This window comes from Prionailurus viverrinus, chromosome E1 (genome assembly GCF_022837055.1).
Source record: "Prionailurus viverrinus isolate Anna chromosome E1, UM_Priviv_1.0, whole genome shotgun sequence".
NCBI classification, from domain to species: domain Eukaryota; kingdom Metazoa; phylum Chordata; class Mammalia; order Carnivora; family Felidae; genus Prionailurus; species Prionailurus viverrinus.
The window spans coordinates 23386353-23403817 of record NC_062574.1 but is presented as its reverse complement, the minus strand read 5'-3'; the positions used below and the strand labels follow the sequence as shown (position 1 = coordinate 23403817).

General features: G+C 49.6%; 1 protein-coding gene across 6 annotated transcripts in view; it reads right to left on the bottom strand.

Annotated features, from left to right (window-relative positions):
* HNF1B (HNF1 homeobox B) overlaps positions 1–17465 on the bottom strand; it is a 54703-nt gene that overhangs the window by 35346 nt on the left and 1892 nt on the right. For 3 of the 6 annotated variants that reach the window (XR_007147041.1, XM_047833822.1, XM_047833821.1), the window contains exons 2-4: positions 12931–13130; positions 7779–8043; positions 6026–6261 (exon numbers count right to left, since the gene is read on the bottom strand). Coding sequence is in view for 5 of the 6 variants with exons in the window: in XM_047833822.1 (XP_047689778.1) it covers positions 6026–6261; positions 7779–8043; positions 12931–13130 (701 nt within the window). In the remaining variant the exon portion in view is untranslated. The remainder of the gene's footprint in view (positions 1–6025; positions 6262–7778; positions 8044–12930; positions 13131–17465) is intronic. The other 3 variants (XM_047833826.1, XM_047833825.1, XM_047833823.1) reach the window with 1 other exon arrangement.

Here is a 17465-nt window from a genome sequence, read left to right as displayed (position 1 = left end):
GTGCTGTAAGCACAGAGCCCAATGAGGGGCTCGAACTCATAAACCGTGAAATCATGACCTGAGCCGAAATCAAGAGTTGGATGCTTGACCAACTGAGCCACCCAGGCACCCCTGGGCATTGGGATTTTAGAAGCTCCCTAGTTGATTCTAAAGTGTGGCAAGGTATTGGGAACCATTATCCTAGAGTGGGGGTCTGCAAACTGTGGTCCAAACAGGCCAAAGAAATTCGAATCTCAGTCCCGTACATAACGTTTTGTTGGAAGACAGCCACATTCGCTTGTTTACATATGGTTCATGGCCACATTTATCCCACAAAGGCAGAGTCAAGTAATTGTGAAGACAGACTATACAGCCCAAAAAGCCTAAATTATTTACAGAAAAAGTTTGTCAACCCCTATACCAGAGTTCCTAGGATGATAACCACAATTGAATGCTTCATTTGACCTTATTTTGGGGCTATGTTTCATTCATATATATATGAATTTTCATATATGTGGGTGTGTATGTATGTGTGTGTGTATATATATATATATAGCTTCCCCATTTGTGCTTGTACTTCTCATCGAAAAGTGGGTAGAGGCAAAATGCCAGATCTTGTGCCTTCCCATCGAGCAGCTAGCTTCAAAGGCCCTTGCACAGATTTTGGCCGCTCTCTGTACCTCTGGTGCTTAATTCCCCCCAAGTTCCTGTCCGTTCCCATCAAACCTTCAACAAACAGATTCCAAGGGCACTTCTATAACCTGCAGGCAGGGGCTGTGTGTTTACTGGCAGCTTCCTTCCTCCTCAGTGCTGACTGGAGGCAACAAGGAGTCCTTGAATCTTCTAAGGGTCCTTCAGGGGGATTAGGCATGGCCCACGGGGCTGCCTACAGTGATAGCACTCCAGTATCTCCTGGCTCCTTTGTGCACAAGCTCTGAGCCCCACCAGCCCAGCAGCCAGGTTTCTTTGTATGCAGACCAGGCTCGGTCCACTATCAGGAGGAGGTTGCCAGCAGAATCTCTGAAGGCTGGGCCTCTTAATCTCATTAATATCCTGATTGTCTTCCTCAATCTAGCGGCAGCCGATGGGGTGGTACCGCAAGATAAAATGACCTTCAAATTCAGCAGATAAAATGGCCGTCAGATAAAGTCCTTCTGAAGGAGAACTGTGGAGCCAGGTCCACCCCTGGACTCCCAGTCAGTACAAAAGGGTTTCCTAAAACACCAGATGTTTCAAGGTGGCATTTGTTTCTTTTCTGAACTGAAATAAGCTGCTACTTTGGGACAATAGGGCTTATTTACTGTGGGGACCTTTGCTGCCGAGATGAATATTTTTACGACCACCCTCATAAACGCCCCGCCCCTTGTCTGCTGCCTGGGGAGGGGGCGGAGCTTCAGAGGTGAGCTGAGGTGACCGGGCTGTCTCAGAAGCCCCATTAAGTTGTTAAGGCATTTAGTGCCCCAGACAGTGCCGAATGCAAGGGCAGTTCAAATCCCTGCCCAGATGGGGATGGGGTGGTGGAAGAGGGGGCTCACATCTCTTTCTGCAGAGTGCAGAATCTACCTTGGTCAGGGGCAACAGTTGGTGCAGGGGAAGCAGTAAACTAGCCAGACTGGGAGACCCCCATCCTTGGCCATGCTCTCCTAAAGCCTCTTGTCTTTCAGAGGGGAGCAATAAGAATGTGGGAAAAGAAGGGACTGTGGGGGTATTGTGTGTGTGTTGGTTTCCATGCCTGAAAAGTTCTTAGCATCTGCATAAAGCAGAAGAGATGGTCAGTGTGTAATAGTTCAAAACCTGTCTCTACTGCTTGCTAACTATATGAACTTGGGCAAATTATCTACATTCCAAACATTTCACCTTCGTTGATTGTAAAATGGGGATATGGGTACAGAAAGTTTCTACCCTACAAGGTTGTCATGAGAATTAGATAAGATGATGCATGGAGGCGCTCAGCGCAGGGGCTGGAACCCAGGAAATATTTAATCAATACTAGCTGTTATGATTATTCACATTAGCCATAACCCTTCCGTTGGGCACTTTTGAGATTTCTTTGGGTCCTACAGATTTCAGCATCAGGGAAAGCAGCAGCAGCAACCACACAGGTATCCTGGCCCAGAGTTTGATTTGTCTAAGACTCAGTCTTTGGACTCTTGTGGTTGACTTGGTAGGGCATGCGAGAGGCCACAAGGGGGAGGTGGGAGGCAGGATTCTCTGGGTTTCAAGCTCTGATCTGACCATCAAGTCCACTAGGCTTGGAGAAAGGGCAAGAGAAGCAGGAGTAAGCAGCCACAGAAATAAAGGTCTCCACTTAAAGAGGCTGTCCATCAGGGTACCCAAAGATTCTTCTGGAAGGGTTTCCTCTCACCTCTGGGAGAATGAGCCTCAATCTCTTTCCCAAAAGATGATAGAAGAGTGAGGATGTGATGTGTTGGCTGAATGAAAGCTGATGAAGACCTTCCGCTCCCCCCTTGCTGTCGCAGACAGCTGCAGGCTGGAGCAAAGGGTACAGTGAGCCAGGCCACCACAGATCATGCAGCCTGGCCCCAAGGCTTGGGCCAAGGCTAGCCCAGCTTCCATTCCACACCAACTTCCTCCTCCTCCTCCTCCTCGAGCCAATCAATACAAGCACCTGTCTCCAACCAGTCCCCTTCCTCGCCACAGCCCTGCTCTCTGACCTTTTGGGGGCCTTTCTCTTGATTCCACTCCAGAATGGAGGTAGGGGCCATCACTCCGGGCCTGCTCAATGGCCTCAGAATGGGCTGTCATGGGGCCTATAACCAGGGACAGCTCCTGCTGGCGAGAGCAGGGCTGGGAGGGGGGTGTGTGTGCAGATAAAGGCCTTCCAGGCTGAAGATAAATGGCTGCCTGCAGCCTGCTACAGTAACTTCAGGCCCCCAAGAAGAGCAAACAAAGGGTGCCCCTGTGACACTCACTGGAAAGATGAAGGCCCATCAGCGGCAGCCAGGCTGGTTCAAAGCCCCAACTTAATTGGCAATTAAGCATGCATAAGGGAGACAAAGCCATGACAACCCTGGGCTGCATGCTGGTGTGTGATTGTAAAGCCGGGAGGGGCAACACCGAAAACAGCTGATTCTGCTGACAGCGTGTTTGTAGGGCACCTTGTAACCAATCAGCCGCTGACAGAGGCAAAGTGCTCCTCCTGCCACTCCTATTGTGCCGGACATTCCAGGACCAGGGTCACACTGTGGTCACCGTGGGCAAGTGGGCCACAGCACACCCAGAGTGGCTGGGAGAGAAGGTGGCTCGTTAGGGAAGGGATGCTCTCCTCTCCAGGAAGGTTCAAGGGAAAGATTTGTCTCTAAAGTGCCTCCAGTCCTCCTGGCTCAGAGGCTGGCGTTCAGAGGGGAGGGAGTGCGGGGAAGGGAGATCGGGGGCCTTGTCTCCCCAGCTTAGCCTTGGAGGGTGTTTGGTGCTGCTGCTGACTCTGGGTGTTGGTCTCTCCTCGGCCTCCACAGAGCTCGTTTTGTATTCTACACCCACGTACATTCTGGGGTTCGTTAGAGAGCGTACCTTGGCCGTGGGGCCCATGATAGGAAGTGCACCATGAGGCTCTTTGGACTGTAGCCCTCCCTGAGTGCTGGGCTCCAGCCTGCTGTCGGCCTAGCCCTGGGTGCGTTCCCCAGCAGCCCCATTTCACCTCACGTGCCCCCCCACCCCCCCACCCCCGCAACCTGAGAGGGGGAAACAGACATGCATGCCAGCATCCTGCATCCCAGGCCCCAGCCCAGTGGCCGCTTCTGCTTCCACTCCCAGGGCCAGGTCACATGTCACTGCCTCTTAGGAATAATGCCCCAGTGTGTGAAATTTAGAAGGAAATGGATTTTCTGCTGCCGGTCCTTCTTCCCATTGCTGTAATAACAAGAGTGATAATGATAGCAATTACAGTTTATTGGGAAAGATGGTGTTTATACATTCTCTCATTTAATCCTCACGTGGACCCGATGAGGTAGGTCTGACTTCTTGATTTTACAGACAGGAAAGTCAGACTCAGAGAAGTTACATGGCTGGGTCACGCTGCAGTTATGGGAATCAATCTGGCTGGCTAGATGTGGGCTTCAAAACTAAGTCCAGAGCATCCACTCTCTGGGCATGGAAAGGACTATCCTGATGAGCCCCGAGTGAAAATTAAGGCAGAGGGGAAGGGCAGCCACTGAAAATATACAATGTCCCATAATTAATGCTCCATAAATAGGAGTCTCCCTAGAAAGACACACAAAACCCTGAAAGACAGCCTTGGTCCCTAGATGGTTCTGGGCCCTCCATGCCAGCACAATGTCTTCCCAAGACGACAATATGCTCCTGTGGGCAGGGACACATGTGCATCTATGCTGTACCAAGTGGGAATCAGCAGGCCTGAGTTCCAGTCCCATCTGCCACCATCGCTCTGTATAACTTTGGCAAGTCACTGCTTCTTTTGAGCCTCAGTTTCCTTCTTTGACGTTCTGCCCAGTTCTAGCATTCCATGATTTTTTTCAAAGGCCAACATCTAGGGAGACCCCAGAGAACCCACTCCAAGTGGGCCATGCCTTCTGGGACTCCACTCAGAGGGCTCTGGGACTGTATTTTCCACCCACCCTGCTCAGCTTCCAGGACCTGCCCCTGTCCCTCCAGCCCCTCTCAGTCTCCTGTCCATATACAGAAGGCCTAAGCTAACGACCCTGTGGTGACCTCACCACAACCCCAGCTTGTCAGAAAGCTGCTGGGCCTTTGTTTGGTTTGCAGGCTCCCTGACTTTGGTGTGGAGATCACAGGTCCCAACACAATAGCCATTGTCTCCTCAATAATGCCCCTTGCCCCAACCACGCCCCCCACAGCTCCAGAGCCAGCTCCGTGGATCACTGCAGGCGGCAAGTGCTCCAGTCTTGCTCAGTGCCGGCCACATGCCGTTTGCCACTGCCCTCTGAACCCTGCTTTGAATTTCCATTAAGGCACTGGGTTACTCTGCAATCGGACCAGTGTCCATCAGGGGCTCCTCTGCCTCTCAAGAGTAACCAAAACTTACTCCCCGTGTGGCTGAGCCTCCCCTTCTATGGGAGTTGGATCCAGAGAAGCCCCTAGCCCTGGCCCTGGTTTATGCCGGACAGTTTCAGGCTCCCAGAGATCCTGGTGGGAGCACAGAGTAGAACAAAAGCTTGGGCCCCCCAATACTCAGGCCAGCCCCAGACCTCAGGGCTCTCCAAGCAGTGGAGCAACCAGCAGGCAAGGAAGCAACAGACTTCAGAACCAACCCTGAGTTGGAAATGGTGCTTGGTTCTCCTTTTGCAAGCCCTTCCCCAGAGCAGGCGGGAGACCATGCCATACTCTTTCTACACGGGCACCATGACGGCCTCAATAAGCATCCTAATTCTGGGAAGCCAGCTTTCCTGGAAGAACTAAGCCCCAGGCAGAGAAGTGCCTTCAGACTATGTGTGATGGAACACTCAGCATATAGGGCTTCCACCCTGATAAACCCACACCCCACAGCAGAGGCATGCTAATCCAGGCCAGGACCTGGCACACAGTAGGTACTCAATGAGTTTTGGCTGATTCATCAGTGCAAAGACTTTATGTGGCTGTTTCCACCCAAACTCTGGCAGAGAACAAGCAGAGACTGTCAACAGAGTGGCCCTTCCCCAGAGGCCCCTGGGCTCCTCCTGCTGGAGCTGGACAGAGCCCTGGGGTAGGATATGGACAGGGGTGGAGGAGGTGACCCCTCTGCCCGCAGTGTGGACCTGGCATGCCAATAAGGCAGCCTCTCCGTCTAATATGACAGCCGCACTGACTTGCTGAGTCAGCAGCCACACAGGGAGAAGAAAGGGGACCAGAGAAGACTGGGGAGAGGGGCTCTTGGAGGCTGAGCAAGGACTCAGAGGAAACCTGACCACAGCCAAACACTGTTTTCACAAGAACATTCTGGCAACAGGAGGCCAGCCTGAGCACCATCCCAGAGCATTTCCTCCTCTGAAAAGTCTTGACCCAGATGAGACCCATGGCGGGAAGCAGGACGGTTGGGCTGCCAAGGCAGTGAGGCCTGGGCTGGGCTTACCTGACAGCTTATTTGGAGGAGAGGTGCTGGGCTGGTGGTGGGGAGAGCCGTGGGAGAGCAGGGGGTTCAGGTTGTGCGTCTGGTTGGAGCTGTAGGCATCCATGGCCAGCTTCTGCCGGAACGCCTCCTCCTTCCTGCGGTTTGCAAACCAGTTGTAGACACGGACCTCAGTGACCAGGTTGGAGCCCAGGCCGTGGGCTTTGGAGGGGGAGACGCCTCGCTGCAAACATTCTGCCCTGAGGATGGACAGTGGGGGAGATGGTGAGCAAGGACAGCCAGGGGGAGGCTTGCCGGTGTTTGGCCCCAGACACACAATCCCAGTGGTCTCAGTTAGGAGTATGAAGAGGCCAAGGGTAGAGCTAGATCCTGGGGAAAAGCCTGTAATGAGAAAAGTCCAGCCTGTGTAGTAGTTCTCTGATGACATGGTGGGAATAGGGCCAAACACAGGTGCAGCACAAGCTCTGTGGCCCTGTCAGTGAGGGGCATAGGCCTCTGGTGTGGCTCCTTACAAGAAGAGAGTAGTCGAGAGGCAGGTAATTCAGGGAGAAGGTCCACACCAGGCCTCTTGACATCTTATGTTGCTACCCTTCCCGACCTACAAAAGGTGACGTCCTTCACTAGCTCTGATTCCCTTCAAAGGGACTTCTGGCCGTTTGGGGTTTGGATATCCCCAAAGGGTGCCAGGGAAACCAAATTCCTCATTTGTGCCACAGGAATCCTCCCCAAAAGGCAGGCTGGGTGAGGTACAAGGAGAACATGCCGAGGTGGCTGGTCTCCAGCTTTATCATTGCTAGAGCCAGCCCAGCCCAGAAACAGAGAGACCACAGGTGTTGGCCAGAGCAAAGACCAGACTTTTAAGAAAGTCAATGTTGGAGGGACACCTGGGTAGCTCAATCAGTTAAGTGTCCAACTCTGGGTTTCAGCTCAGGTCTGAATCTCATGGTTCATGAGTTCCAGCCCTATATTGAGTTCCATGCTGACAGCATGGAGCCTGCTTAGGATTCTCTCTCTCTCTGCCCCTCCCCCACTTATGCGAGTGCTCTCTCTCTCTCGCTCTCTCTCTCTCTCTCTCTCTCTCTCTCAAAATAAATAAATAAACTTAAAAAAAAATCAATGTTGGAGTCAGGGAGGATGGCATGAATGAATGAATGAATGAATAAGATATCCCAAGGATTTCTAATAGTTTTCTTTAAAATTACATGCAGTTGTTAAGGTACCAAAAGAACTCTATTCAGTGTGGGCAGAGTGGATTGGACAGATCTGACCAGGTCTTTTCTGCCAAGTTACCTTTTAGACCAATGGTTTTTCCCTAGTCTGCATGGAGGTCAGACACATGATTCTCATTTCACTGGCATATTTTAGACTCTCCAGAGTATCTTCCCTGCAATAATAGCTCATGGTATAAATATCCCCCAGAAAAAAAAAAAAAAGATTCCACAGCTAACAATCAATTCAACAAAGCCAAGTAAGTCTCTTGACTCTAGGCCTTCTCGGAATCTTTAATATGTTACTTTATGCCATGACTCCCCAAGAGGAAGTATGCATCTGATGTTTCTCAAATTATTTGAGACTTATTTGACTTATTCAAGTCTTATTTGACTTGAAATCGGGGTTCCGTGGAACACACATTGGGAAACCCCAATTTAGCCACACTTAGCTGGATAATCAGTATTTCAATATCCTGGGACTGAGGGGATGGATCTCAGGTCCGTGTGCTTGCCTGCCTGCTTGAGTGAGTTTCTGGTCGTGTTACCTGTTGCACTCCTCCACTAATGCTTCCCTCTCTTCCTTGCTGGGGTTCTTTTGCCGGTCGTAGGCCTGGTACAAGATTTGCTGGGATGCGGGCCCCCATTTGAACCGGTTGCGACGCATCTTCTTGTTGGGGGGCTCAGAGCAGGCGTCATCGGACTGCCCAGGCCCCTGGCTCTGTTGACTGAACTCTGGAAAGAGAAACAGCAGCTGATCCTGACTGCTTTTGTCTGTCATATTTCCAGAACTCTGGACTGTCTGGTTGAATTCTGCAAAGAGAGAGGAGTAGATTTGATAGGGTCTGTAGCCTTCACTTGGCAGACAGACAGACAGACAGACGGACGGACAGACAAAAACACCTTTATTCTTCTCCCCGAAGCTTTGCCATCTGCCGTTATTACATGTGGGGTGTGGGGTACGGAGGGGAAGCCCATGATAGGCTCCTCTCTGCCCACCTCAGTCTGCCCCACAAAGCCACCCCTTTCCTTTCTTTAAAGGAGCTCAAATATGACCAACCATTGTTTTTAGTGGTAATGTGTTTTCATTGGATCACTGGCTCTCAGACAATGAAGCAACCCTCTGAATCCTGACATCTTGTGTTTTGATGTCCAAGAGGATGAGCTCAACCAAGTCTCAGGTCTAGAGAGAAAGGGCTCAAAGGTACAATTTGCACTTAGACAAAATATTCAGAGACTAAAAACAGCTTTCCCCACCTCTCCTCTCTCCTCATAGATCCTAGGGGTCCACATTATGATGCTATGTTCTTAGAAAAACCCAGGACCCAAACCTGTTGACTGGTACTTTGAAATAAATAGAACTGGAGTTTTATATTAGAAAGAGAAGAAGCTCTCTGATTTCAGATCATTTCAAAGGTGATGGTGTGTATGTGTGTGTCCAGGGGTCCATTTATGAGGAAAATAGCCCCAGAGGGAAATGTCTCACAGACTTGCCTACACATTTAAAAGATGGCAAATGCACAAGTCTACAGACACAGGATCTTTCTAGCAATGGATTTAATGAGTTGGAGAAAGATAAATATAGATGAAATGATGCTCCCTGTCCACCCAATTCCCAGGGTCCAGATACATAGTGACCCTCGATACATTTTTGGTTGAAAGAATGAATGAAAGGTGGCAGCTCACCCAGTGATGACACCCTAGCCTATATGGTTTAAATGAGGTTTGATATTTACTTGTGGTCGAACTTTGTTGTTGTCCTCCTCATATCTGCATGAAGCAGGGTTCAGGGTCATTAGTTCCATTTTACAGATGAATAAGCATAGAGGCCAACCGCCCTGCTGAGCAAGGACACATAACAGATTCATTTCCTAACTCCTGGTCCCCATGTTCTGGACCTTGATGTTTTTCTTTCTTCGTTCCTAGAGTCCCTCCTGCAGGTCTCAGAGGCAACTCGATCCAAAATTCTCCAAGGTTCAAAGTTGGGGCTACTATTTAATACTTGAATCCCCTTGACAACACCCTACCATGTGGTTTTCCAGTCTATTCCCTCTGGCAATAGGGAACCTACTACCAATCTAAGGATCCATTTCCATTTGGTTCCATCTTCAGAAGCAGTGGGCCTCTAACCAGCCTGGACTCAGGACTCAGCGATAGGTGGTGTTGGGCTTTGTTTGAACCGGTTGCCGATTGGCCAAGGTACAAGCAGACTCCTCGGTGGATGGACCGACCATGTCACTGGGGCTTTTGATTTGGGCCCCACCCACTTTGGATAATTCTCAGGCTACTTAAAGCGGTGTTTTCACTGGTTCCCAACACTTGCTTTAGATACCTGAGGGAAAGTTCTGCCAAATCTACTGGCAGGAAGCCACTGCCTCGGTTGGATACTGGTGGGTCCCAGCCAAGTCAGCTAATTCCCCCCTGCCCTCAGCTTCCCTGCGTGTGGAATGGGACTGGGTGAACACCTAAGGGGCACTCAACAGTCTCTCAGAACATCTACCTCTAGTCAGAATGGTGATGGGGACCCGAATTCCTATGGACGCCATATCTCTCAAAGTGCTTTCATACCTCTTATGTCATTTGGCTTCATGGCAGCCAACTAATGCATTTACCTCAGGGACAATAAGAGGGAGAGAAAGAAGTTCCCCGCTCAGCGTCTTCTCTCCTCACTGTGACCCTGTGGAGTCACCATAAGTAAGAGCCAAAAGCCAGTATGAATAATCCCAAGGACCCAGGATCAACATGAGGCTCTTCATGTGCTATGAAGAGATGTGATAACCATGAATATTTATTGAACCACTCCCCTGGAGGGGTATCGTAGAAGGTCCTCTAAGCATATCCCTTTGTCTAGTTCTCACAACCTCTACATGCAAGAAGTATCATTATCTCCACTTTGTAACTGAAGAAACAGAGGTTCAGACTGGTTATAGGACCTGTCCGAAGTCACATGAATGTAGGGCATCAGCCACGACATAACCCAGCCTAAAGACACGAAGTTCTTTATCAGCAGCCTATGCATCATCTCTTGCTAAAAACAAAACCCAACCAATACATGCCCAAAACCTTCCAATCTGACTTGGATGGAGGTAGTACAATGGACTCCACTGTTGTCTGTGGCAGGTGTGAGGCTCACTCAGCTGCCCAGAAGCGCGGGGCTGTCCTCTGAGGGGGCAGCCACTGGCACTGTGTTCAGAACTATGTGTGTGCCGGGATCAGCCTTGATACATTGCCTGTGGGGGCCCAGAACCATCCAGGCTCTACCCACCTCAGGGCCCTAGCTTCTCAATTTTTGAAGAAGCAAACTCTGGCCTCTACCACTTCTCCTCCACTTCCTTCTAGATTAATGTGGGGTGGGGGGAGGGGAGCAGAGAGACAGAAAATGTTCACTGCCCATAAAAATTACCTTGGAGAAGCTGGTTTCAACAGCCTCTTTACAGACTCAGAGCCAGCTTGGACAAGCAGGTTCTCTATGTGCAGATGGGCCCATGAATATTATCACTTATTAGTTTTAGTTTCTCAAGACAATTTATGTAATCTTTTTCAGGTTATTTATTTGAGAATGAGGGAGGGACAGAGAGAGAGGGAGAGAGAGAATTCCAAACAGGCTCCGCACGGTCAGCACAGAGCCTGACTCAAGGCTTGATCTCATGACCGTGAGATCATGACCTAAGCCAAAAATCAAGAGCTGGACGCTTAACTGACTGAGCCACCCAGGCACCCATGTATCATCTTTTTAAATTCTCCCACTTCTTTCTCCTTCCAGACACCCCATTCACTTGTGTCTCTCTTTTATTCATCTCATTTCCTAATTTTTATCCCGTGTTTACGTGTCTTATATTCATCCTTCAAGAATTAATTCCAACGTCACCTCCTCTAGGAAGCCCTCTGTGAGGTCTCTAGGCAATTTAGCAGTTCCTCTGCTGCCCCTTGTGTACACCTTTATAACAGCTCTTAGAAAGCTGCTGTCATGATCCACTCAAACATATCATCTCCCCCACTGGGCTGTAAGTCCCTGGAGAAGAGGGCCTTTGTATCTCACAGCCCCACACAGTGTTTGGCACCTAATAGATGTTCATACAGTATTTACAGAATGAAGGAATGTTTCTTAAGGTTTAGGTCTCACGTGGCTTTAAACCAGTAATAACAATAACTCAAAAAATCCCTGGCAGAGCCTGTCGTATGTTTTTGTAAAATGTTTCTTCTTAAGCATGTGGTGAAATTTTCTAGGACTTGTGTGTTTTTCAAAGCTTCTAGCTGGCCTTTCCTGTCTCCCTCTCCTTTCTGGGGGGACTCCCATTGAACACAGAGAGGCAGCTCAAACTGGAGACACCACATGGGGCTTGGATTGGAGCGAGGGCAGGCCCAACGGTTCCCTGGCCTTCGGAGACTGTGTCTCCTGAGAATGTTCTAGGCCTTTTCAGGAATTACAGAGAGTTGCTTCATGTCAGACACACAAATTCTTAAAGACATAGTCACCATGGATGGTGAGTCAACCCAGAGTGGGTCTCTTCTCCTATGCCGCTTTGCTTCTTCTAATCTATCCATTTAATGCTTCAGACAAGCAGCCACAATAGGAGATGGAGGTCTAAAACCTTTCCTTCTGCCATGAAGGCCTTTCCAGCCCACAGACATTGAGACCATAAATACTGAAACAATCACTTCAAAGCAGTGTAGGACAGAAAACAAGAACGATTTTAAAAAGTTGCCATCCAGTGAGAAGGGAGAAATTCCAACCCGGAAGGCAGTGGAAACTGATATCTTAAAGACAGAGAAGCCCACGGCCCAGAGGATAGTATAACGGGAAGGGCAGAAACTCATACAAAACTTTACTAGGAAAGGGGCTGATGGAAATAATTAAAAGATAATGGAAGTATGCTGTCCTAAAATAAACATAGAATATCATTCAAATGCTGTTGCAACTTCCCGACACTTCAAAACAAAAATCTCTTGGTATTACTAGGAGGAAGGGATGTTGGGACAGAAAGGAGATTTGAGGATGGGGATGGAAATGACAAGTATTGATCGGTCAGAATTCCAAATGCAGACACTTGTGCTGTGTCCTGATTTAGCCAGAGAAGCTTCTTCATCAGGCAGCGTCACTGGCTCAAGTCTCAAAGCTTTATGGATTTTGGTAAATGTGAGTAATCACCTTGAGTTGCTTCAGGATGCACGCGCACCCTCCCCCCGCCCTCCCAAATATCAGGGTTGAGTTCTGAGTACATCTCTATATAAAAATATCTTCAATTTTGTATGCTCTCTTCAGAGGGGGGGGGAAGAGAGCAGGAACAGTGATCAATATTATTGATTGCTACAAAATATCTTCCTTGGAAACTCGGATCTGTGGTTATATATCAAGGGGCAGCTGCTTGGCTGACTTGGGGGACAATATTCCACTGTGACTTACTTGGCTTCAAAGAGAAGGGTGTTGGAAGCAGGGACCAGAAAATTCAAGGTACACTACATACACTAAGCACTTGTCAAGGTAGCTGGCTGGGTAGTAAGGACCATGGGAAAAGAAAATGATTGAAGCCAATCCATTGTACAATAACTATGGAAACCAAATCCACCTGCCAGCTTCCTTATATTTGCCAAGTGCTATGTAGGCCTTCTCAATGAAGGGGAAACTGAGGCATCCATGGGGGTCAGAATCAGGGCAAAGGTCACCACAGGTTGAGGTCGAGGGGGGATTAAAGCACTTACGTCGGAGGATCTCCCGTTGCTTTCGGACGTACCAGGTGTAGAGGGCTGCTCGCTTCTGGGTCTTCATGGGTGTGCCCTTGTTGAGATGCTGAGAGAGGTGTGACTGGTTCAGACCTGTGACATCGACCACTTCCCTCTGGGGGATGTTGTGTTGCTGCATGTAGCCCTTGATCATTTTGGCAGCCCTCCAGGGGTCCTCACTAGACAGATAAGCAGATGGTTAGGATTCTGGTGGAAGATGTCTGGGGAGAAAGATTCTCTTTTTAGGAGTTTTACCTAAACTCTCTGCAAAACTTTGATCTTCACCCATTTCTCCATCCTTGGGAGAGAGGGGAGGCCAAAACAGAACCTAGAAAAAAGGGAGATGAAATCTTCCATACAGTACACTCTGTCCCTTTCACATGAGATCAGGAGGGTAAAGGTGAGGAGGACTTCCTGTCTTCAGGGATGGGACAGCACCATCAACGCTCTCTCTCATTAAGCAGAAAGAAAAGTTCCCATTTTGTTTTGCTTTCCTCCATTTTCCTGGAAAGTGAGGGACCTGAAGGCAAGAATTTTCCACTTCTGGAAAGTGGAGATGCCATTAGCTCAGGGCGGGGCTGGCTGATCCTGCAATGATGGGGGCCAGCATCAGTTCTGATGCTAGACCTCTTCTACCTTATTTCCATTCCGAATGGGTGTCTCGGTGTCTTAGCTTATGCGATTGGAGTGAAACGTGTGCCCATCTCCTGAGAAGCAAGGAGAACTTCTTGGCCAAATGCTAAACAGTTTTCAGAGTTTCAGAAAAGTTTTAAGAACTACAATGACATTCCTCCTGGAGTGAAGAATTGTTCCAGTGAGGTGAGGCAACTTAAAATTTTTTTTTTCAACGTTTATTTATTTTTGGGACAGAGAGAGACAGAGCATGAACGGGGGAGGGGCAGAGAGAGAGGGAGACACAGAATCGGAAACAGGCTCCAGGCTCTGAGCCATCAGCCCAGAGCCGGACGCGGGGCTCGAACTCACGGACCGCGAGATCGTGACCTGGCTGAAGTCGGACGCTTAACCGACTGCGCCACCCAGGCGCCCCAAGGTGAGGCAACTTAAAAAAAAAAACAAAACAGGGGCATCTAGGTGGCTCAGTTAAGCGTCTGACTTCAGTTCAGGTCATGATCTCACGGCTCCTGAGTTCGAGCCCCATGTCAGGCTCTGTCCTGACAGCTAGGAGCCTGGAGCCTGCTTCCAATTCTGTGTCTGCCTCTCTCTCTGCCCCTCCCCTGCTCTTGTTCTGTCTCTCTCTCTTACAAGAATAAATAAACATAAAAACAAAAACAAAAACAAAAAACAAGTCACCAGAGACCCACCTCTCAGATGAAACAGAGTGGGGATATTTTCAATTTCTAAATCAGATATTAAGCATTCCAAATGCCGTGATTTCCTGTATTCTTACAGTTCCTCCCTGATATAGGGTAAGGGTTTCTGGAAGGCAATGGCTTTCATAAATTTCAAGCTTGGGATAGAACTTGTGTATGCTTTTCATTTCTCATAAACACAGGCACGCATAAGTTTCTTTACAGCAATGTATTAGGGCCTTTGAACTGCACTTATTTAAAGTGTTTTCAACTTCGCTAGTATCTTTTATTGCTTATTAACTTAAAAGTGAGAGATATAATTTAAAACAGGAAATTAAGAAAATGAGGCAAAGTATAGAACAAAAGTATTAATGCAATACGTCACATGTACTGTTTAATACAGCTGTATATTTAACTTTTAAAACAGACCCAGCACCCCTTTACTGTATGCTGATGTGCATAGTAGCCTCATAGAACATGAAAAAAAAAAAAAACAAAGGGAAAAAATTAGTTTCATACCAAACAATAAAGAACGTGTAAAGCAGAGGACAAAACGGATAGTGTTGTAAATTAAATAGCCAATTCATTTCTAAATGGTGCCTATCGTAGGTCAAATAAAATTAGTTTTTGCTTGATGAACTTAGAAACCTAGTAATTTAAACATATTTTGTAAGCATTTGAATAATTGTGGCTATTTTAACAAGTCTGGTATTAAATTTGTGAAATCACAGGCTTTGGTGGAGATGTTTTTGGGAAAGACAAACTTTTAAGATTAATTATATAGAAGTTAGTACATTTCCCGAGTATCTATAAAGCTACATCCAAGTAACAAAACATAATAAACTAACAACAAAAACAAAAAATGTGAAAATACGTTCCAGTTTCATACATGTAAAATTCACCTTGACTAAAAGTAGTGTTAACAGGTCCGTGGAATGCACATACCCCTATAAACACCCGCGATCATTTTAAAGCTTACTTCTGACGAGTATTTCCACAGAGGTTTTTAGCGCGGAAAAACATTTCCAACAAATACAATTGCTTCAAAAGTTAGAGTGTTTGGATTTTCAAAGTTAATACCGCTTTAACAGATTCTTTGACTATTTCCGTTTTGTTCAAATTTCTTCACCTGTGTTCATTTCGTGTGTCTAAGAAACCTAGCAAAATAGTGTAATGTTCTTTAGAGGGAAGGGTTCTGTGGAAAGAAATATTAGCCTAACAATTGGAAGGTTAAAAAAAAAAAAAAAAGCCCAGGGAAACCCTGCAATGCAGCAAACCTTTAAGCCCGCATCTGAGGACAGGAGTCAGGGGTAAGATGGCGCAGTTATTTCTACCTTTCCAGCTCTGACCACAGAATTCACCTGGGTTCACCGGGAAGCGCCCTGAGAGCCGCTTACATTTGTTCATTGGAAATACAGCTTATATGGGGGGGTTCCGACCCCCAAAAATACACGGACCCGGAGAAGCACGAGCCGCCACCGTGCTCGGGGCGCAGGTGTCAAACGCCAGACCCCAGCGCCCCGAGTGGGCCCAGCACGCTCCTTTTCCAACCGAGACTTTGCTGCCCACGAGCAGGAAAGCCCTGGACCCCAGCACGGCTCGCCCCGCGTTCCTTAAGAAGCCTCAGCTCTGGCTTCCTCAGGGAGCAGCCCACTTTGCAAACGCTGCAGGCGCCCCAGGGCAGAGGCCGGCGCTGGAGGCTCCGAGCCCGGAGCCCGGAGCCCGGAGCCCGGAGCCCGGGTCCCGGGGCTGGGCGACGCTCAGCCCCGGACCTTCCCTTGTCGCCTTTCCCTTCTAGGAGGTATAAAGAGCGTCCAGGCAGTCCAAAGAGTGAATTTAGTTCTGTTCTCTCGGCTTTAGAACAGGGTGGGCAAAAAAGGGAGTGCTCAGGAGCCGACCGTGCAATGACCTGGGAACCGCTAGCAATTTCTTGAAAAATTACTTTAATAAAGTCTGAGCACTCCCGAAGGTGGGGGGAGGGAAGGCGGCGCCCGCCGGGGAAAGGGGGGGGGGAAACCTTGGGTCTGTCCAGCGTCTATACCGGGGTGAGGGGCTCGGCCCCTCGCCTTCCTCCCCGCCTCGCTGGAGCCAGCAGCTGGGCGGAGGGCACAGGGCCGAGGCTCGGGCAGGGCCTGCAGGTGCGCGCGACCCGGGGCGGCCGGGGCAGTCGAGGTCCGGCGCCGGGGGGGGGGGGGGGGGGGGGGGTTGGCTGGGAGCGCCCCGCAGCGCCCGGCGTGCGCGAGGGCAGCGGCTAGCCGACCCGCGTCGGCGTTTGGATTTCCTTCCCCCTCTAAGCCGCCTTTACAACTTCACCAATGAATAACCCGCCTCTCTTTTCAACCTAATCACGACTCTTTGTGTATCTTTCTGTTGATGATTTATAGAAATAAATTAATAACACCCTAACTCCACGTGCTGCCGTTTATGTTACATCTCTGCTGCGTCCAGCCCAGCGCAGGGCTGGGTGCGGAGGGGGCCCTGGGTCGCCTCGCGCTGCCCAAATCTTCCCAGAGCCCCGCTACAAGCGGCCGCTTGCAGCCAGGTGGATGGGCCCGGGCCCCGCTGGCTCCCCGTGGCAGGCGGCGGGAGCTCGGTTAGACCTCCCGGTCGCCCCGGAGCCCTGGCTGCTTCTCTTCCGACCCCTCGCCTTCCTGCGACCGAACCCCGGCGCGGGAGAAACCGCCGCCGCTCGCGGAAACTGCGAGGCAGGAACCCCAAACCTACGAATGGCCAAATACTTTGGGGGGGGGACTAGAAATCCCCCCATTGTCTTTGCTAGAGACTAAGCCGCTGGGCCCTCAGATCGCAAATTCAAATGCAAGGTCACATCCCACTCCAAACTGCTGCTGCGGCCGTGCGACCGAGGCTGCCTGAATCAGAGCGCAACTTTGGTCCTGGCCCCTGCCTTGAAACCGCGGCGCTCAAGTGTCCGAGGCCACGCGAGGGGCTCGGTCCTCAAGCCAAGCGGCCGAGAGAGACGTGCGGTCTAAGGGTACCGCTGGGCTCCTTGGATAATTAGTAACCAGCTGTCAAAGCCCTCGGCCGGTCGGAGAGGCCCTGCAAAGGATCCCGGACCCGCCAGCCTGCCTGAATTCCCCAGGACGCCGGGATGTCGGGGGCGAGATCTGGAAACGCCCTTCTTTCTCAGTAGGCGACCAAATCCTCGGCGAATGTGGTCTTAGCCGCATTTGCCCCCCCCCCCCC